We start from the raw sequence: 23,638 nt of genomic DNA on the forward strand, positions 1-23,638 counted from the left end.
AAACACAAGTCCTGATACAGAAAAAGAAAAAAAAAAAGAAATCACAAAAGCAATTCAAATCCTCATTTAGCACTACAAATATATTTCATATTCAAGGCATGATCCACTATGGGCCCTATTAGACAGCAAAAACTAGAACTGTTCACTGTACAAATAGCACTCCATCTATCTAAGTCACTCAGATGGCACCTTTCTTTCAGAATGGGGGGACATTGGTAAAACAGCATCCTCTCCTTACACAGAAACCCAACACCCCCCACCACATCTCCTCACAGCCCTGATATAACATGCTGCAGATACTCTGTAGATGATAATTCTCTTACTATTTCGTACTTCAAGTTTCTATTACCAGTTCACTTGGAGTATTCTCTGAAGGATTATAAAGCAGTGTTCATGAAACAATTTGGAAACAATTCTGTTCTATTTTTTTTGAAAACTGTGATGAATGTATTCTTCTGCTCTCTGCTTAGATGTCCAGCAAACAGGGTCTCCTGTAGAGAAGATCTGAGAAATCACACTAAGATCTCACTTCAGTTCATTGCAGATATACTGCTACCAGCACCCTTTGTGTTTTACACAAATTCTGGCACTGACAAGTGCTTCCCAAACACAAGCACTGAACAGAAGTATTGGTTCAGACTGGAAAGTCAATGGAGAATTGATTTTGAGTTTCTGCCCGGTACACTAAATCGAGATGCTATATGCATATAGCTGGAATAAACACCTAATACTTATTGCCCCATCATATGGGTTGCATGTGTAACTTCTGTAATCACCTGGAGAAACACCATAAAGACAGAGCCTGCAGCAACCCCGTACACAGGAGGTTGTGTGTTGTAAATCAGAAACTAATGTTTACACAGTCCTTCCACTCCCTTGGTCCTGTAAGTTAAAGACAATCTTTTCAGGAGAAAATATTTATAGCAGTCTCTAGCCCTTTCAGGCACAATAACACTCCCATTAGTCAAATCCGATATCCAGGTAATGTTATACAACTTGCAAATCGTAATTCCACCAACCTGAACTGTTTTAGCATCCAATATCCTGTGTCAGCTACAGAGCTTTAGAAAGTTTTATTTTTAAGAACAGTCATCTGCTTCTTTCTTTGTAAAGAAATGAGTATGTGTGAGAGCATTAAAAATGCAGTTTTCCATTATGTTTGCCACAGGCAATATTTCTCAATTTGTGCAAGTCAAAAGAAAAAATAGCCTATTAGTTGTTAGAAGAGCTGAGCCTTTCCCCTGTAGGTTTTCATGTGATTTACCATACAACACAAATGTATGCAAATTAGCAAGGTAAATGCAGAATTAGTTATTAATATTCTTCTCACAGTTTAGATTGAAAAAAGTTACAAATTTGCATAAATGGTACAACTGAAAAAGTCAGGTAGAATTTAATGAATCAATAAAACACTCCTTTGTGTGCATACAGGAAGTAAGACCCATACCTAAGGACAGTGAAGGGGCCTTCAAAATTATTAATCAAAAAAGAAGCTACCTGAAAGGATTTACTGCTCATTTTTTCCTTTCAAGTGTTAAAAATTAAAAATAGATAAATAGTGACCTGTGGAAATCCCAGCGTTCACAAATACCTGAGTTCAACTTAAAAAACAGTCTTTGCATGTCTCCTTTTTCACTCCAACATATCAGCAGAGGTTTTGTCCTGGTAGCATAAACACAACTCCATTCTGAGAGAATTAAAAAATTGCATGTCCAGGACTTACTCATTCTCCAGACCTAACAATTAAGCACACTTCCTCAGTAAATTGTGCCTAGCCTTATTTGTACCTTTGCTATTGCCGAGTCTACCGTCTCTCTGTATTTAGTCATCACTTAAGATGAGATCTCCAAAAAAAAATTACTGACCAAGTTAAAGACTCAGAAATCTCAAGCCGAAAGACAGAGAGAGAATCTCATCTGGAAAACCACCTGACCTAGCACTACCAACACCACTTGAAAATTAAGAAAAATTACCTAACAAATAAACTATGGCTACTAGTATTTCCAAATAAAGTTTTAAGTCCACAGTGTTAAAAGGGCACCCAATGCAAATGCATATTTTGCTTTACTCCTGCATGCTCAACTACATCCGTATGAAGTGAAGGTAAAAACAATCATATCATACTTCTGTATTCACCTCTATGTGTGTACATACGTACCTACACACATACGCAGACTTATATTCTATATTTTATGCAAAATATAAGTCACAAAGTGCACAATAATGGACTGAAAAAGACTTGATAGAAGCTGTGTGCACAACAAGCTGATTATAAAATACCACTTTTATTTCCAAATGTCTTATACCTAATTTGCACTGTCTTTGCACAGTGTAAAACCACTGGATTACTATGGCCTATCTCATAAGTGACTCTATTTCTCAGATCCCCTAAAAATAGCCTAGTAAATGGAAATGACTTGCCAGACAAATGCTATTTTAGTGAGAGTTCTTGGAAGAAAGTAATACACAGTTACTGTTTCTGCATTAGCACTCAAGGCTAAATTAACTGCGTGGCCAGGAAGAATATAACTTTTCTTGCAGTTTCTAATCCATTGCAGTTTATATATCTGGTTGAAGACTGCATGGATTAAAAGTAGGTTTCACATCAAAACCATACAAAACAAAATCAGATTGAGTATGGTAAGAGATGTAAACCATGGACTTCAATTTTAATTAAGCCATTTTTCCACGATTTCCTCCTAGCATGGTCTATCTGCTTTAGAGGATGACAAGACCTCTCTGTTGTTGGCCTGGCTGGTGTACTGGAGTCAGACTTTTTTAATGCAGAACGTCAAACAACTCAAAGCCCCAGTCCTTCACAGCGCTGGGCACCTCCAGAGGCGAGCAGCAGCTGAGGGCTCACATGAGGCAGACAGCATCACTTTGGATCCAGTCCAAAGGTTTATTATAGTCATACTGTTATCATCTGTCTTCCCAAGTTGCCAAGTCCAGTTGAGTTCAGGAAAACACAAAATCAACCCAGTGCAGGGCAGCCTGTACCCTTCACACCTTCAGGAGAAAACAAAGCAGACATCTCAGCTGCAGAAAAAAACAACCTTGTCTGAGCTGTTCCTATGAACCAAGCCCTCAACCAATATGAGAACCAAGCTCAGCTGTTCTTTGCAAAGGTTTTTTTTTTTCCATAAAAGTAAGAACAGTTACTTTTGTTTATGAACCAGGGCAAAGCTGTCATCTAACTGCAGCCTGAGCTTTCCAGAGAGTAAGTCTTGCCTCTATGGTGTTTCTTCTCATTAAAAAACAGACAAAGCTTAGCTGGAAATAAATGAAAGGCATATCCTACTTTGAATGGCCTTTTTGTTGCACGTAAGCTCATGTGAAATATAAGGAGGTATAGATGAATAGATCATATAGCTGCTTACACATGAAATATTTGCAGGCCTTTCTCTCATATACAAGTATATACATATACTTTCTCTCTTTCATAAATGCAAACTGTATTGGATACCATAAAATAAGGGCTAACGTTTCTGCAGTAGCACAATATAAATGACTGATGTCATACTTTTTTATTGCAAAAAACCAACACTTATTAACTAGAATGAAATAAAAACCTCAGATCTCATTACTGTTTTCAGTGGCATTAACAAACCCAAATACAGTTATTGTACAACATTAAGACTGTATTAAAGTAAATTGCTAATAAAACAAGTTAATACTATCAAATAGAGCACTTAAAGAAAAATATATCCTCCTCATACTTTTCATAAGTACTTTTGTACTTTGATTTTCCCTTGGTATCACTAGAAATAAAATGTTTTTCTTCAAGCAGGCTATCCATTTTGCTAATTTCCATCTCTAAGAACCAGACATAAGTAAATCCTTTGAAGAAACATTATAGTCTTGTTAGTAATGACCTTCCCTTTTTGATCTTTAAAGCAACATGTTCACCCACATGGAATTTGTGGGTATTGTATCATGTTACTAAACCTCATATTTTAATGGACTTCGTATTATCCATGTCTAGCTTTACCACTGCTGACACTATAATTAAAGGAGAGAGAAGCATTCCATTCTAATCCATCTTCATGGGCTTGCCACTATCTTTAAAATATTTAGAAACATTTTGAGCTTCTTATGTTATCCTTGTAAATTCTGTCAGTTTATAAAAATACAGAAGTAATTATAGATGTATTGTGCTAGGACTGTGACACGTACATAGACATGAAAAGTTGCTTCTGCTGACTCACCTAAGCAAAGAAACAAAATATCTTGTTTATGTCTTGCGGAGGAGGGAGAAGATGTAAAGGAAGGAAGAGATCTTCAAGAAGCTGCCTCAGGATAGGGGAAATTTAGAAAAAAAGCACAGAATGCAGGTTGTGTTTTGTTGTTATTTAAAATGAAGGCAACCAGTGAAAATAATGCAAGTTTGATGTGTTTACGTGCATATGCATGCCCAGAAGTTTGCAAAAGTGCTGCTTAGAGAGAATACCATTGCTCCAAAGATTTCTGAAGGGCTTTTTTCTTGGCAAAGGTCATATAACACCTTGGCACAGCCTTCACAGAAAATGCCTTCATGTGCACAGTCAGCTCTTACACAGATAAATCCAAATTTGTGAAGGATGGAAACCAGATATGAAATTGAAAAGGTAAAGTTTGTAAAACACACAATAGTCCACTGTAACTCAAGCTCTGATTCTGACAAGTAAAGATTCTCAGGGCAGAGACCTTCTGTTTCATTACACCTACTATGGTAGGGTTCCAGGCCATGACTGAGTAGAGTATGAACTCAGTAACAAATGCCACAACTACATTAATGGCAGTACGTCTTTATCAGGTGAATTTACAGTTTGCTCAAGTCCTGCAGAGGGACTATTTAACCTTCAATCACTCCACCATACGATTCAGAATTTTTTCTCCAGTCTTTAGAAGGGTTTCCTTAACCCTTCAGTTTGTTACCTTTACTATGAAAAATTCTGGAACACATCAGGCTGAAGTTTTCTCTTTAACCAAAATTTGTCCAGTGTATCAGGCAACAGAAGTTTTATTTAAACTTCTAGATCTGTGCTTTTTTCTTTCACTTGACTAGCTTGTGTTCAGCGCCACAGGTTGCACCCATGTTTTGAAATCTGTATTTCAAAAATGCCAACCTATACATGAAAATAGCCACAGCCTCATCAAGGACTGCTGCCTTGCCAGGAATTTGACCTGTCTCACCTATACCAGAAAAGGACTATACACCGTCATAACTATGACTGTGGGAAAGCATAAAACACCCATGCAACAGCTAAACTTTCATTTTACTCTGCCATGAATTATTTCCTTCTTCCTTTTTTTTTTTTTTTTAAGGTTAATGTATACCATAGGATGTTTAGCCCTATTTCCAGTGATGATTCCCAGGTGAAATGAAAGTTATATATTTATGTGTACACTTCTCGGTAAGTGGGACTCAAAAGTCCTGGTAGTTTAGAAAGCGTTTCTTAAAATCAGACTGTTGAAACACACAGGTACCTCTTAAGCTTTTCTCTTTCTGAATGCTGTAACAATTGTTCCATCAGAACTGAAGCATTTTTCCACCTCTCTTCCAGCAAAGTCTCCATTTCACACTAACAATCTTCCCAAGCAAAGTGGGAAATTCTCGTCTCTATTTTCTACCTGCTACTTTCTGATCTAAGCAAGCACCTCCCCACTTGCTTGCAAGCTTGCTCCTCTATTCTTTACATGTTAACCAGTTAAGGAACTCGCATAATCAAGTTATGAGCAGTTTCTAATGGTGCTTCCCATGTGTATCTAAGATCATACATATGGAAAACAATATGGGATAACACAAAACCACTTACTTGAAATTTCCTTGCTGATGCATATTTCACTTCAAAATAGATGGACAAAAACTCTGCCAAATTAACTTCTCCCAACCACACGGTATCCATCACTGCTCAATTTAAGTGCCTGTAACCTAATGTGGTGTCTCAACTACTCAGTGGGTGGAGACCTGGAGCCTGATCATACTAAAGCAACCTTGCCACTGAAGTGCACAATCCCCATCCCACTTTCTGTAGCTATGAAGATCTACTTACATTTGTATCTTAGTTCCTGGCTAGTGCTTATCAACAAACACCTGCACTGCATATAGTTCTGGTAGCTGTGCAGAGCTGCATGACAATATGCATCAGACGCTTCTTTCCTTTCACGTTTAAAAGATGGTTCAGTGTATTGAATTTCTCCAAAGAAGCCCAGATACGCTCATTTACCTTAGTTAGGAAAAGAGTCACCTGAAATGAATGTATTTTCCCCTTGAGTTACTGCAACAAGACATGCAGTGCCAAAAAAAATCTCCCAACCAACCAAACAAAAATCCCCAGTCTGAGATGAAATCTCTCACTTTGGGGTTGGGGGAAGCACAAGATCTGCAAATATGTGTACTGTTTGATCTGCAGTCTTAAACAACAAGGGCAGTGGATGCTTTCATACACATCTATGAATTATACAATATGGTACTGTTGGCTGGAAGGCCAAAAAAAAACCCCTAAGTATGCCTACACAGATGCTGCAGTACCAGCTAAGGCAGGCTATGCATGCCTGCTGCTTGCCCATCCCGCTCTTACAGCTGCCTCAGGCACCAGCTGTCCTGGAACATGGAGACACATGGGGTCAAGCATGCCCCAGCAGGACTTCCATCCAGGACAACAGTAGATCTGGGTTTGTCTTGTGGCCTCTTTTGGAGACTGAACAATGACACAGAAGGATTCTTCTCTGTCTATGTTCCTAGTTCATTTTTAAGATCTCTGTAAGCTTCCAGTTCACCTTTCAGGGGTCACTGAATAATTTGTTCTTTAGCCAAGTAAGGGTCCTTGTGGTACACTCCTGCATTTTTCTGTTCTCCCCTTGTGAAATATCCTGCAGAGAAAAGAATATTTTTTTCTTGGATCAAGCTGGATTTTTTTTTGTTTGTTTTTGAAAGCCCACGAGGTGTGTAATCAAAGCTGGCACTGGAGCATCCTAATTACGAAACCCAGCAAGGAACTTTCACACACATTTAGTGGACTTCAGATTTCTCCTTCACAGAATCTTCTTGTTGAGAAAGTAGAGATCATGAGAAAAGTTCAGGAGACAGAATCCAGACTGGCAGTAAATCATTTTTCACTTCTGCCTTTAATACCAAGATCAAATAAAGAAAAAGTGACCCTGTATTTGTAACATGTCATTCCATTTTTCTCTGAGAAAACATCCTGAACTCCTTAGAAAGAGAACTGACATGGTGGGGGAGGGAGAGAGGGCGGGGTGGGAGGGAGGAGATCAAGGTTTATGGTTTTGTCTTATTCAGAAAAAACATGCATCTTGAAACAGAGCTGCAGAAAAACAGCAGGTCTGAAGTGCTATCAGCAATAGCTGCTTTCTGCTGAGCTGAAGTGACCATTTTCAGATCCTTTCAATCTGTGGTGAAAAGATCATTACCATGCTACTCCCGGGAAGTCAGTCCTCCTGCAAGTGAGCTCCTTTGTTATGAATATGGAACAGATGGAACCGAATCTATCTGCTCCATAGGAACAAAAACACTTACAACCTACCTCTCTCTATTAAAAACTCTACTTAGCTCCTTTATAGCACTGGCTTTCTGTGCACTGCTGTGAGGTTTTGACTTTATAGAAAAAGGCACTTCATAAAAGCAATAGTTCTTACTCTTAAACCAAAAGCGGCCTAAGAACTGCAGAAGATGAATGCAGAGTTTAACCCGCATGGCTCCTTGGAGATATGCAAATATTCAATTACTTTTTTTTTTTTAAGCTACAGAAAGGATTTTTTCTGAGGAGGAAAAATAGCCATATGTTGCAAAGACTGTGCATCAATGGCAGCGAAGTACATAAATGGTAATATGCTAGTCACTCTAATAAAGGTTGACTCTAACTATGTTATTGCAAGAAAGAACATGGATTTTATTTGTATGTATATAAGTGTGGATCAAGATGATGTTTCTGCAAAGAAATCTGTATCAGTCTTTCAAAAATTTTTTGGTAGGACTTTTTTTTGGTAGGAGACAAAGATCCTTAAAATTAGGTCCCCACCATGAATACAAAAAAGATTTAATGCACAAATTTCTCTCCAAATATTGCATCTTGTAGGGCCTATTTCCTAAGACTTTAACAGAAACTACATCAATATTACACCAATTAACTTTGCAAATTGAAAATATGCATAAACCGTAGCTGAAACCAATAGATTTACTTACTGACTCTGCTCATTTGCAGCAGAGTTAAGCAAGTACATGTAGAGTATCTGTCACTTCTCTTACCATCAGAACAGTAATAAATGTTTATTCCTAGCCACACATGCACAGAGATATGGTTTATATCAACTTATCTCAAAAATCCGTACAACAGAAATCAGCGGCCTCTTTTACTCACTGTTTAATATGTTAATACATTTACCGTCTGGCTGCTTTTTCAGAAGTAATTGAAAAAAAGGATTTCTATGGCAGGATGCTTTGATTCTGACTAAATCAAGTCTTCAGGCAAATCTCCCCCTGCCAGCGAAGGCACAGCTTGCCTGAAGTCGTAACCTTTGTTGGCGGAAGGGAACTGGCCTTGAAACAGATCATGAAGCAGATGTTTTATGCCAAATCAGAGTCTAGGGATACACAGGCTACTGCAAATAAAACTCTTCTCCTGTCTGTTCAATCATTTCAATTCCCTGCAGTGTGAAATATGAACTTGCCAACAAATGGCCGGTGCACTATGCAGCACAGCAGGGAGAGCAAGTGCCACAGATGCACCCAGGAAAACTCCTTCATTAGGTCTGCTTTTCAGCCCAAGCCTCAGTAGTGACATGTGGGAGCCACCTCCAATGGAAGGTAATGGCATTTGTAAAAACAAGCTTCCATCAGCTTCAATTATAGAAATTGTGGGCACTTGCTTTGGGACGAAGGAGGTTCATATGTGTATATCCACAGATTGCGATCATTAGCGGCTCATGACAAAGGTTGGTTTTTTTAATGATTTTTCTTTAAAATTTTCCCACCTGAGACATGACTGCTGATAAAATACCTACCTACGGGCTCACAAAAAAAAATCCCATCAGCTTAATGTCAGGCATCTGCTACACAATTTACAACAAAGACCTACAGGAAATCCCGTTGTTGAGTAGTGGAGCTCCTTCATATGAGGCCTGCTCCCACCACCTCTGAGGAGCATGGTAGGATAGGACTCTGGTGGCACCTGAGCAAAAGGCCAAGAGAACCCAATGCTCCAGCTTGTTCTGTTACTGGTCTCTCCATCTAGGTGTTTCTGTCTGATTAAAGCACTAGCACACATTTGCTCTTGAGAGATAGCTGTGGAAAACACTAGTTAAATATAAAAGAAACCTTGTACTTTCAAGTCAGTTTCCATCCACATCAACACTACAATGACTCTTTTATGTGTTTCTAAGCTAACAGTTGCACTTTTTATTAAAAGGAAGGAACAGCTAACAGTACTAGACTATCTTAGCCCTTGATTATGGGAGAGCAGAAATGGGGCTCAAGTTGATAAGAATATTGTATTTGCACTTTAAAAAAAAACAAACCCAAACATAAAAACCTGGTAAAATAGAAACACACTGTTCAAAAGAACCTACTGACAAGCTTTCAAGATGTTTACAATCTGCAATAGAGATCACATTTTCAGAAGAACTCAGTGCTTCATGTGTAAAGCATTTTAGAAATCTAGCCAACTATTTGGATACCTAAGTGACAGCTAAGTACTTCTAAATTTATGTCTCTAATTGGGAATGCTAAGCACTTCTGACATATGGCCTGTAAGATGCAATCTATTTATTTTACCTACTTTTGGACTGGGATCAAGGAAGAACAGGATTGACAATGCATATGTGCAATTTACATAGAATAAATTACAGATATCCTGGTATCTATCCTGGGTCTAGGTGGGTTGCTGATTTGATTTTTTCTTTTTTGAAAATTTGTGTGTTCAGATGCATTTCAGATCAGTTCCCTAAGGCTTAGATAATGACTCCACTTAAATGTAGATGCACCAAAATAAATGCCATTTCACTGATGGTCAAGTCAAAAAAGACCATGATGATCAAGTAATCTGTGTGCAGAGTTGTTCACAATTATTTTTTTTTTTTGAGAAGTCCACTTAACGTGAATCAAATTAATAATTTTTAGCATTCAATGTACACACACAATCTTTTTTTACTTTTCAAATCTGAAGCAAAAACATCAACGGAAAATTTATGTCTATAAATAAAAAAAGCACAGAAAAAAAGCAGCTTACTGCTACTTTTACTCTTTTTTTCCCCCTCCCCACACAAAAAGCTATTATTTCAGGGTCACCTTTCTTCAGCCTAAAATACAGTCACTGAAGAGTTAGGGCAATTTTGTGGGACTTGCTGTTGCTGGTTTATTTGTGTGGCTTTCATTGCTGACTTGTAGAATGTACATGTGCATATAATTTCACCTCATATTTATAAGGGTGGAGTAGAGACTTACATGTGTATGTACTCACACAAGTACCAAAGGTATAATTTTAATTTACATTTCTAAAGTAGAATCTTCATCACCCTCACAGTCAACACAGTTCTGAAAATTTCCCCTTCCTTTTCTGCCTACAACTTCAATTTGGCATCAGGTAACCCAAGAGATTTATTTTTGGCTTAAGACTATTTTTCACTCAAAATATTCTTTAGTTCACTAAAAAGAAAAAGTCCTAGGCAGAAATATCTCTTCTTAGCCTAATTAGCATATTAAGAAACATTCTTCCTAGATAGTCTTTTGTAAGGGCTTTTCTCAAGCTAATCCTTAGTGTACATTTTTTAGACCTGTGTAAAATTTGGAAGAGATTATTGGATTTCCAAATTATCCCACATTTTGGTTAGAAGCAATGCTATTGTTTCTGATGAGAACAAGCAGCTAGTGTGGCTGAGCAGAAAGCAGTTCAAAGGTCTGAGAGTGCACAGCACCCTCAAATCACTCCTCACAGCAAACACTGACCATTACACAGAATTAGGTGCCAGGTAACTGCAAAGCTACTGGAAAAGGCAGTTTCTCCCTCACTTAAGAAGACAGCAGCAACATGGCATGACACATAGTTTGGAGAACTCCAGTGACAATGAACATTTTATATTTTGCATCCCAAGGATTTTGGTGGCAAACTTTCTGAAAAGTGGACATATTTCCTTATGGAAGCTGGAGCACATTTGTAGAGAATGGCTCCTTCTGCCATTTTCTTCAACAGGAGAGATTTCAGTGAGAATGTTTCTTCTCTAATATATATCCATTACCACATTAGTTACCAGGAAGAAAGAAAGAGGAACTAGGCACAGCAGGAAAGTAAAGTTGAAGAGACAGTAGTCACACCTCTACCCTAAGAAGTAGTACAAGCAGTTCCCTATCTAAACTAGGGCTGAATTTATCTTTAACCTAATTTTCATTTTGGAAAGTGTAAGAGATGTGTAGTGATAATAGCATGGTTCCATAGAGGAGAATGATAATCTAGTGAAAGTATACTACAATGCCCAGGAGGCACTTCACTGGCATTTTATATTACAAACATCTTATCTTTTAGTGGAGTTAAAATTATGTATAATTTTAGTTTGACAAAATTAGAGAATTTTTATATCAGAATAGATAAAGCCTTTAATGCAGAAAGATTATTTTTAATCAAAGATTTAAGCAATGTGACTTTTTCATATTATTATTTTTATATATATGTACATATAAGAGCACCAAATCCACACACAGCTGCTAAATAAATACATGATAAATACAGGAAAAAAGGTCAGTCAGTAGAGAAGAAAACATTGTTACAAATATTTTGTCATTTTTGTAAGAACAGTACCTCTAAGCCAACACTTGGTCTTAGGAATAAAAAAAATAGTAATAGATTCTTTGCTAAATAGATTCACTGCAAGTTTCACACACACTTGTATTAAGCCATGGATATGATCAAGTTCTCAGACCCCAGTGAATTCATCAGCTGCCCCGTACTAATTTTGGGGAAAGAGGGGGCACATGAGTTCCAAACCTCCCTGAAACAGAATCACCCCTGCAGAAATCTCTTAAATTTGATGCTGAACAGAAGCCTTCTCTATTACTGTTTGAGTATGAGCGATAGTAAGTTTCTCAGGGGACTAACAGTACCTCTACTGATTTTATCATGCCCTTTTCTTGTGAAATATTTCAATGAAAATAATTGGAACCTAATGATGCTTCAGAGGAGTCTCTATGCGAGAGAAAGAAATAATAGGAAAAAATGTTATGTTTGAGACTGTACTTTCTTTTCACAGGATCCTTAGACATCCAATGGGAACTGTCAGAGCCACCAATCAATTAATTTTCTAATCTCTCTGTAATGAGCTTTTTTCTCCTTCAACCCTTGTTTGTCTCCTTTGTAGCAAACAGCTGATTTTTCACTTGTGTTTTGATTTCCTTCATTTTATACCATTCTAAAATGTGAAAGTGGAAGGAAAAAGGGAGCTAGCTGTAACAGAACAAAATATAGCATGTATCTTCTTCAATTACTTGGAATATGATAAGTTCAAAAAGGAGTATGCTAGGAAACTGATTTTGTGTGTCCAAAACACATGAAAGTGCAAAGGTCAAGTTGGCAGTCTGCCCTGCATTTGCTGTTAAATCCTGCAATATTCATTTTGACCTCTTTCTTATCATTCTAGTGATTTCTTCACACCCTCTACCAAGTTTCATGGACCATTCCTACAGTATTCCACAGAACTACTTGCAGATGTACAGAATGTGAAGCAGCCACCTGTACTGCTTTTTCCTGGAGATCTAAATAGGGCACATGAAGCCATCTTGAGGAAAAAAAGGCATGATGTGGGCAAAGAAAGAAGCAAGCATGAAGACAAAATGACGCTAAATGACCCTTCAGACAAAATGTGCTAAAACAGCAGTTAGACAGACATCTCACTTCTACTGGAAATTTGAACTTGCCAAAAAATTAAGAAATGTGGGTTTGGTTTGTTTTTTAATATCATTCTGCTTTGTTGATTAACCTGTTTCTGCTCTTAAAATGGATTACACCATCTTGTGTCTCCACTGTATAATTTTATCAAGGAGGCGACAAATCATGCTGGCGGTGACGGTCTGCACTGAAGTGAAATGTATAGTAAAATACAGTTTTCCTCAAATGAATTGCTGAAACCGTTAATCTTTATCTAAATGCCCATAATAACTGTTTTGTTCTCTGTGGCAGTTGGGAGAAAAAATGTCTTCCAGAAAGCATTTTGGCAGCCAATCTGCTTGTTAATAAAACCTGGAGAAACATTTGTGATTAATATAAATTACTAATTCCACTTTTAATGCCGAAACGTGACAGTGACTAATTTACACAGTTTCGCTTGAACTGCCACTGAGTATTTCAAGTGGGACTGTGAACAAAAATAATGCTGTTGCACTGGTGTACGTTTCTAAGCAAAGATACCCCAGGTGCAGCGCTACAGATGAGGAACCTTATCTCTGGCTATCATTTCTAACCATACTGCCTGATCGCTCCGCTTAGGCTGGGGGGAAAAGGGTCAGTAGTTAAACCTACCTAAGATTCCTATTGTAAGTTGGAAGTGGCGCATTCCTTACAAGCCTGAGAGCCGATTACAACAAAACTATGAGGTGGCTGTTGCTTCTGTTACCTAGTCAGCAGCATTTTTCAGTGCTACAATGGAGACAGCTAAACTTCTCCTCATTTAAGTTCAAAACTCAGTACTGTAGCAAAGTGTGTGGGCTGGAATGTGGGCGCTTTGCAGCTCACCACCAAACAGCTGTCAAGGAGACGCTTCATTCCTGAAAGGCAGTCGCGTGATCACACAGATTGCTCCAATGAGACCAATGTAAGAGATACAATGCTATCAACAGTGAAAAATAAATAATATCCATATTTCAAGACTTCAGACAACTGGTTTGACAACTAATATCTTTGTCTTGTTATAAATGTACTTTAAATGTATTCTTACACATGATGATTAGTTTGAAACTTCAGAAGCATTATAAATTGTCTGCTTATATTCAACTGCTAATAAAATAATTTTAAAAGTCTTGTGAAATATAAGAAAAATTGAGAAAAGAGATTGCTAAACAATAACCTAACCCTGTCTGTTGCTCACGTCTGAGCTACACAACACTGTCATCATCCTCACTGGAACACTTCTTTATTTCTGAACAAACCTATGTTTTGCTTCTGCACCTCTCTCCAAGAAAGAAACACATTTTCTACTTTGCTGATGTGCTTATGGAGTTTTGATTCCCTTCTACTTTGACCCCTTCTACTTCTTGATGCTGTTTACAGAAAGGACGTAAGGAAGTCAGATCCCACCTCCATGAAGGAACTGCACACATAAGTCCATTCCCCTGGGGAAAAACAAGTTCATGACTTTTCTGTGCATCACCAGTCAGAAGCAGAGAGGTTTTAATACTAAGCCATCTTCAAGATGATGGTTCATTCTTTTACAGTCCCTAGGATGCTGGAGAAACACATGTGAAGAACACAACATCTTTTCCTGCCTAAGGCTACCTTATTTCTGCTCAAGATTTCTCGGGCACAAATACATTCACATGTTTACAGAGAGCAAGCTCTGCGGCCGCTGCTGCTATGGATCCTGACTTCAGTCCCAATACAGGGCTCTATGCTGTAGGATAGTGCATTCTTCAATGCCTCACAGCTGAAAGTCTTCTGCAAAACCCTAAATTACTAGAGGGAAGTAGTCCATATGCAGTGTTTAATGATACAGGCACTGAGATACAGGAAGATGAGCCAGTATTACTAAAAGCAGATATATCAAAAAACACATAAGAAGAAATCCAAGCTCATATCTTGACAACATCCCCACCTACAACTATTAAAACATAATGTATGTTAAGCCGTTCTGGTGTATTTCTCCCTGAACACATTTTGAACACCACTATGACTGAATTGTCAAGGCTCTTGAAATTGATTAATATACTGCCATTCTGATTATCCTTCAAATAATTAAGATCATTTCACCCCCAGAAGATCAGCAACAGCAATGTTATTCCCCACATCCATCATCAGGAGCCTGGTTACTTTTGTGTATAGAGGTATGGCACAAGTGAGATTCTGATACACCTTCAAGCCATTCTTAATTCCCTAAAGGAATGTTGTATCTAGCTGGCTATACCACTTAATACTTTAAATATTAAATATCCATGATGTAAAAGGGAAGCAAGGGAGATTTTAGAGGCAGTAAAACTCTCATTTGGCCAGTAACATAGGTCTGAGGAAGACCGACTGCTTTCCTGAGGGAAAGTGGAAACATCTGGAAGTCTGAAGAGATTTTTCTGTAATTTTTCAGAATAAAGCACTTTTTTACGCATTTCTGAATGCTCTGTGAAAAATCTTATTCTACGTGATTTATATTGACTTGCCAGGAATCTTGGAGACAAGAGTATGAACACCACATGCCATTTTGAACCCAGAGTCTTGGTAACCTTGTCTAAATAGCATGCATTACCAGGGAATAAAAAGAAAAAGTTATTGAGAATTCCTTAACATACTGCTATTTTATAGCCTCCTCTGATATCACAGGGTTAGGTAGACTAGAAACAAATTTGCTTCTTTTAAATCAGAGCATTTATGAAAATATGGAGTTTAATGTTGAGTATCAACTTATGAACAAGATCATCAGTCAATTGCTCAGCATGCAGAAGTATTCTTTTATTGAGGGAATTTGGTTTTGGTCTATTGGTTGCAGGCATGCATATAAACTCACTTTGTGTCATGACACACAGACAGTATCAGCAGACGAAGTGCTGCCTTGGTGTGTTAGTCTGAGGAACAGGAAGACTAACATGCTGATGACATGGAGGCAATGAAGTACAACATTGTTATTCCAAATGTCACTGTTACGTTATTTCCACTTCTGTTGGCATCTGCTCCATGTTACAAAAAGCATACTTCCAATACAGCAGCTCATTAAACAGGTTTCAGTTTGCTCAGAAATCAAATTAGAACACTGTTACAGAGTTATAAGTCCTCAGATAATTATTAATAATACTCTCCACTTCTATGAGTTCTTTCATCCAAGGAATCTACATGCTTCACCTTATTAATCTCATAACATAACAGTGAAGTACCACTGCAAAGAGCCTCACCCACTGCTGAAGTGCAGCCACCTCTGAGATGTTAAGTTGTAGCTGTTGAACATCAAAACTGATTTAAAGCAAGGAATGATGAATGGTCCATCAGGATTTAAGAGCTGTGCGTAATTCATTCAATTGTACTTCCAGCAGAACACTGGAATTTAAATACTTGCTTTTAAGAAAGCTTCAATGGGATTTTTACAAGAATCACAAATGTTAAAAACTACAGTAATCCATAGCCACCAGTAGGGAACATTTAGTCACCCTTAAGGCAGGTGTGTCACGTACGGCCTTATCAAGTTCCTAATGCTCCTTGGAGGTCTTTTATCCAAGTTCTAACCAAGCTATCTTTTTAATGTTTGTGATTTGATGATCACATAAGAGCATTCAATACACACTTTATTTTTCTGCAAAATGAACTGGCCTTTATCAAGCATGTTAGATGAGAAAGAAAAACAAACAAAGAAAGAAAGAAACAAACAAACAACAAACAAACAAAAAAAAAACCAGAGGAAAAAAACCCTGTCCCTCATCTTTTCTATCTGTGGGCACTCTCTCATTTGTCTAATGTTCAAAATCAGTACTTCAGTAGAAAGCAACACAAGTCACTGGTCTTCCTACAGGGGCGAAGACCTTATATGATACGCTCATGAAACAGCTTCGAAGTTGTAGGTATCTACTATATCCCCCCCTCTTTTATATTTCTGTTGCTATCAGGATCTTAATGGCACTTGAATTTTTGAAGCACATGAATCCAAATCAACTTCTTTCAACTTGTTATCTGAAAGACATTCATTCCCTTTAAAAAACTCAAACAATAGAGACCAGCACTTCGATGGGTACTCTCTTCATTTTCTTATACGGATTTCTACTGAGTCCCAAATTACTCAACAGCTTTTAACGCTCCCTTTGAGGATTCTAAGAACACTACCAACGTCAAAATCTATTAGACACTGGTGATTGTTTCTGCTTTCTTTTTAGCAGGACCAGCACTTAATTCTTCTGATGCTTTCTAACAGAAACCAGTCCTTTAATCTATACACTAGGCTAAGCACAAATTCCTTTTCAAAGGTCACCTTCCTTGTCTGTCTAATATTATCACACACAAAAAAAAAATTTTAAAGTATACATTTATCAAACCCTTTCAATTGCTTTGATTTCATTCAGAACATCTTGAGTGATTCTGGTAAACCAGCTATCAAAGCAGGATTCATACCAGAGTGGCATGTCTGAGCCCACTGCTGTCAAAGTGGAATCACTGTTTATGCTGATCAGATCTTGATTGAAAGGTTAATGGGAGACCTGGCAATAAACAATGTTTCCCCAAAAGAAAAGTGCAATTAACACACTAAAAATGTTTGTAATTCCCTCAGCATCCTTTAATAACGTTCTTTAGTTAACCTTCATTTTTTAGCTTTTGGTGCAAACCAGTATCTCCAGAGTTCCAAAAGGGATCTTCTGACCTTGTGTCTTCAAAAAGGAATGAGAAAACACAAACACCAGCAGTACCCACACTAACACCTGTCCAGTTGAAGACAAACAGCCTTTTTCACTTGCTGAAAGACAAATCCAGTCTTCACTTTCAAAGCAAAATATCCGCTACTTAACATTATACATTTTATGACCTTTTTTTTTCCCTTCCTTGCTTGTGTGTTCATCACCCCTTGCAGAGTAACCCACATTAACCTGCATACCCAAACTTATATTTTCTTCCGAAGGACATTAAAATCACTGTCATACCACTAACTATTTAGTTTCTGCTTTCTCTATATTTCATTTGTTTCTGTTTCAGTAGTAATACTACTTTGTCTGTTTTCAGGCTAACATACACTAACCTGAGTTGAGTGCTTGCTAAGACTAAGTAAAATTGAGACTTCAGGTCGTGATCTATTATTTACTTTCCCCAGCCCCACACCGTGCACTCCCTAACTAAATAAAAGTTAAATTCTCTGTAAATATTTAATAACCTTTTCTTCTTTCAAAAGTAAACTCAGTCAGTACTTGTTGATTGCATGTGTGCAATGTTGAATTCACTTCAATATAAATTTGATATCAGAATGATCGATTTCTTTTTTCTTGTATTTTCTTAGAATGAACATGCAAAGAAGGGAGATCCAAGTTCATCTGAGCAATGTATGAAGGCAATGGCACAACAATGAAAAGTGGCATTTTCAAAACCAACAGTTCAGAAAAAGAGACAGTGATTGTTCTCTAATTACTGCATTTTCTGAAAATAATGGAAGCAAGAGGGGTAACTAACTTCCTAAAAGTTGAATTGCTAAGATTTTTGACAAAGCACCAGCTAAATACCTAACCAACCACTTAGTATTTCTGTATTTCCAGAGGTCTAGACTACACAACATATTTTGTAACCCTTAGATAGAATATACCAGACTGCTGCTACACAGTCAGCCTTCCCCCTCTCCTGCAGAGGGGGCAAAGGTTTCAGATCTGCTGAAGAAAGTTAACCTGGTGAAGCAGTAGTTTCTTTAACATGCAGATATAGGATGGTAACAAAGGCAGTCTCCATAGCCTGGACTAGAGCCTGCTTACAATTTTGATGAGGAAACAAGGAGTAACGTTTCACCATCTTGTGTTTCTTCAGCAAAAACTAAGCGAAAAACATTCCAGGATGGACGGCTCTCCCTTGAGAAGGTTTGCATTTAATTATTAACTTAGCATTGTTAAGAGTGCTTCCCTGCAACTGCTGTAATGCCAACCTTGTTACTGTCTCAGCAGAGTGAAGGATGAAAGCAAAAAATACTTAAGCTGCAGAAAAGGAGGAAAAATGCTTTTGTGTCTCTGAAACATGCCTAAAAATTTAATTTCAGTGAATACAAGGCCAATAAGCTACTAGTAAATGAACACCTCTTTGCTACTAATTTTTTTGCTATTTTACCTTTCATTAAAAAAAAATAATTCCATCTAAATGCAGTTGAATATAATAAAGCTCTTCATATTTTAAAGCACTTTGGAACGATTATTTTGAAGAGAGCCCTTGACAGTTAAATGACTCAGTTAAATGAATGTTATAGAAGATACATAATGATTTTTAGTGAAATATTGAATATAACCACAAATGAGGAAAACTAGGCATAAGCAACCTGGGTGTATTTGAATAATAATGTCTTGCTTGATAGTTCAATAGATTTTGTATGTTCTAACAATGAAGCTATTAGAAGACAGACCAAGCTGAGATTTCTCATATTTTTTCCTTCACTTTCATGTTTCGTTTTCACCTTTATTACATATACCTTTTCCTTTTTTAAAATTTAGAAAACCAATTTTTTTTTTTTTTTTTTAAGGCTTGCAGCTACTGATGCCAGCCCTTTGCTACATTTTATTGCAGCCATATTATGGTAAAGACTGCTTTCCCTAGCTTATGAATTCCTGATTATTTTACTGATGATACTCAGGAACTGAATAAAAAAAATAAAACCAAAAAAAAACCCAAACCAACCCAACCAACCAAAAATAACAGAACAAAACCCCAAACCCAACAACAACAACAACAACAAAAAATGCCAAAAAATCCGGGGCTCCTGGAGAGCCTGTTTTCAGAGTTTTGAATGACACAAAATTCCTATTGGTGTTAATAGGAAGCATTTGTTTGTGACATGAATAGGACTGGGCCTACAGATTTATTTATCCTGGAACATTATCCACTCCACTCTGATATCTTTATGTGATTTCTCATGACCATAGTAAAAACCAGTTTTAAGTAACATTACAGTTGGCTTTTAAAAATAGTAATAATAATAATAACTATTATTATTATGCTTCAGGACAAAAACAAGGCACTGTTCTGATGCTGAACCACAATATATTAGAGGTTTTTATCTGCTGGAAGAAAAATAAATGAATGGAAAACTGTCCACTAGTAATGTATTTCCCTGTAGATTTAGAAAGAGAAAAGAAATCTCAGTGCTGAAGAAATGAAGCTTTAAAACAAGGATCATACATACTCAGTTTCTCTGGTGAAATGAGGTGGAATGACTGTTTCACAGTAGAAAGGCCAGCTACACATATGAAGGCAATATTTATTGGGATCTACAGTCTGTCTAAAGCTTTCAACTCTCTAGTCTAACACTAAAAACAGAAAAAAAAAATCTACTGCAGGAGCAGTCAAAACTTGTTAGGAGTGGAAGATTCAGGTAGAAAACAAATTGATGAAATAAGATCTTTGTTGGAGGATTAAACAAACGAGACAGCTGAAGCAGGATCAACTGCACAGTGGAGTCAGGGAATCAGTTTGCTTCACCCATGGGTTTTTAACCTCCTAATGTTTTCACTTCCTTAGCCCCAGATGTTATCCTGCATCTCCTCTGCACATCCAGCACAGCCGCAATGCAAGCCTCTGTGGAGGAGGGTGTAGAGCTCTGGGAGAGTGATCCCCATTGCTTCAGGGAATGGGCATGAAGGTGTGTGAGCCCATTCACACTTACCTGCTTGCCACCTACACCCCTGGCACCCCACATCACCCATGCTGACAGAAACGGCTCATCCAAGAAAACAAGAAGGGAAGGAGGAGAAGGAAGGAAGAAAAAAGGAGCCATTTGGCTTGATGCTAGCAGTATTCACCCTAAGAAATTACAACTTTAAATACCACTGGACTATGGACATCAACAGCCGTACTACTTACAAACTACACAGATGTCGCTTTCCTTGGGTGTTAAATATTACAGAGACAGGAGTATTTCATCTGAGCAAATAAGAAAATCCAGGAGTTTCACATGCAAAGGATTAATTATTTTTCCTCATATCTGGGGACGGCTTCCATCCTACCCTTCTTGTCCGCTCCTCCTCCTCCACCTCAGAGTACTGGAATAAACATAATAGTGTTTCTTGCTTTAAAACTCAGCCACGGTTCAGTGAACAGGTTGACATGCTATTTCATGTGAGAAAAGAAGCTGTGATTTAATCTCATTTTCACTAGATAGATTCCTAGCTAATATCCGGGGATAATTAAGCCTGCATTCGCTGTAAAACATCTGCATTATATACTTTTTGGCCCTCTGTATTTCCACAGAGCATAGGTGAAAAATTAGTTGGATTTCTTGCACCTGCTGTACAACAGTGGTAAATCTCTATATACTCACAGATGTAGAAATATTCTCGGCCTGGCCTGAACTCAAATCCTAGCGAGAAGGGCGTGAAGAGCTGGAACTTTTCCGAGAACTTCAATGGTCCATTCGGGGAATGCGGCCGATTACACTCCCACCTCTTGAAGCCTTTGGAGGTGTGATCACAGGAGCTGTAGCCATCAAAGTTCACCATGTACAGAACATAGCGTTCGGTCTTATCTTCTGGCACTGAATCTTCATAGTGAGGGCAGAACACATCTAGGTAGTCATTGATGCAGACGTCGATGTGGTAGTCACCCCGCTGGAATCTGAAATCACAGGAAGCGTTTAGACATAAGCACAGTTGACCTTGTTGCAGGGTAACTTTCTCATAAAAGGGGCATCACTAATGGCACTTCATTTCACTCCAGCCATGCATATTCATTCTCAAAAATAACCCTTGCAATTCCCCAGAGCTATCAGAAACTGCTTATGCAGGACAATGATCATACGACCTTCTGGATAATGGTTTTGCACTCTTCTCTTACTAAATGAGTCTGTTGCTAATGCACACCAAGTTATAGGCTTTCTTTTCCTATGGTTTACTGAGTAAAACCAAACCAAACCAAAAAAAAACAAACCAAAACAAAAAGTAAAGAAAGTGTCTGCTTTATTTGGTTGTGGTCTTTTTTTTTTTTTAATTGGAGAATGGAGAGGAAACAAAGAAGCCAAAGCTGTATCAGCATCCCCAAATCAGTGTCTATGTAAACATCTACATATGCATGCAAATAAATAACCCAAACATACCCTCTTCTCTGCATCAGGCAGTAATCACCTCTGTGCTGAAAGCTGATTTGACTGCAAGTACTTACAGTTACTACAAGAGCACAAACAGGTTTCCTCTTTCTTCATGAATAGATGCAGTTTGTCAAGATGCAAAGAAAAGCCTGCATCGCTTTTTAAAGATATTTGAAAAACAGTACATATCCTTTGCCAAAAGTACACAGTGGAGACATTGCTCTGTTCAGATAAAAAGATTCTGGGATACGAATTATCAGCACTCAGCCTAATGTGACAGTTCTGAATGAGTGCCAGCTGAGAAATGCAACACAAGGCACCAGCCCAGATGCACTTTATTATTACTATTATTATTATTACTGAGGACTCATTAGAGATGTGGGATTCTTGTTTTGTTGGGGGTGGGGAGGGTGTCCTTCTTCTCCCCTCTATTTTTCACTTACAATACCTCTCTAATGCTTACCATAGTATCTGGAAGAAACTACAGGAACGAATTCACTGCCTCCGTGGGAGCTTATACCATGATGGATTTAATGATTCCATAAACCGAGTCTGTACGTCTATCAAACTCCCTGGGGCAGCCAAAGAAACCAACCACTGACCTTACTCCACTTCAGACTGACTGGGCTACTTGTAGCTTCTCTCTTTCACGGCTGCAGTTGTCAAGTGTACCACAGAGCAATAAAAAGGCCATGACAGATTTAACTATAATACTTCTTTTTAGCTGAGGGGCATATTTTAAACACCTGATGGGCTTGAAATCTGCCATCTGGATCCTTCTATCTAATTTCAGAGAAAAAGCAATGATCTGCTGGCCCTCCAAGGATAAATTCAGAGCAAACTACACCTTTTCATATCCTTACAATAATTTAACTTCAATAAAATAGCTTTTTAAAGGGGAAAAACTGAACACGCATCAAAGCATGATGTATCTGTATAATTTCAGCCAGTGCACAGCCTCACAGTTCCATTCTGTAACATGGAAAACCTTTCTGAATCACAGTTCTTCCAGGAGAATTTACACTTATCTAAATCATTAGTTGAAATATATTTTTGTATTCCAGTGCTTTGAAAACCTGAAACAGATAGTGTCTTAACACATTTGCAAAAATGTATTGTTTTCAAATTGGTGTCTGTTCTCTGTAACAGGTAATGAAAAAGAGTATCGTATAAGTTATGAATAGGAAAGCCACATTCTGGCAATGATATCTCTAGCTTATTTTTTTAATTAAGGTTTTAGTAAGTAAAAATGAACATATATTTTTATCTATATGCATGTGTTTGTGTGTGCGTGCTTTTTTTAACCTTGCAGGTGATAGAGAATGAATTTTTCTCAACGGAATCTCAAGGTTACCTCTTATATCAGCCTGTGCCTTCACAATAATGCCCAATTACATTTTTGTGACAGAAACAATAGGCTTTCAGAACTACACTTATGTAATTATAGACATTCAGGATCAGAGTGGTCTCCTTAACATTAGATTTTTACAACACAAACAACGTTATGTGACCGCTTCTCCACATTCTCTTTAAGTCAATGGATAGAAATAAGAACTTCTCGAGTCCAATTTGTTGGGCCTATTTAGGCCCAGGGTGCACTGGAATGAGACAGATCACACTGCAGAAGCAGCTATTTTTCTCCTTTAACCAAAAGGAGAACTTAGGCAGAAACTTCCCAGACAGTCTGTACTCTAAATAGCTTAATTTGAAGGGAAGA

At 37.8% G+C, this 23,638-nt stretch overlaps 1 protein-coding gene across 2 annotated transcripts in view; it reads right to left on the minus strand.

The window, feature by feature from the left end:
- The window catches only part of EFNA5 (ephrin A5), a 207,647-nt gene that overhangs the window by 15,084 nt on the left and 168,925 nt on the right, over positions 1-23,638 (minus strand). For both annotated transcript variants that reach the window (XM_074166068.1, XM_074166069.1), the window contains exon 2: positions 21,160-21,452. In XM_074166068.1, coding sequence (XP_074022169.1) covers positions 21,160-21,452 — 293 coding nt within the window. The remainder of the gene's footprint in view (positions 1-21,159; positions 21,453-23,638) is intronic.

The sequence above is a fragment of the Numenius arquata genome, chromosome Z (assembly GCF_964106895.1).
Source record: "Numenius arquata chromosome Z, bNumArq3.hap1.1, whole genome shotgun sequence".
NCBI lineage: Eukaryota > Metazoa > Chordata > Aves > Charadriiformes > Scolopacidae > Numenius > Numenius arquata.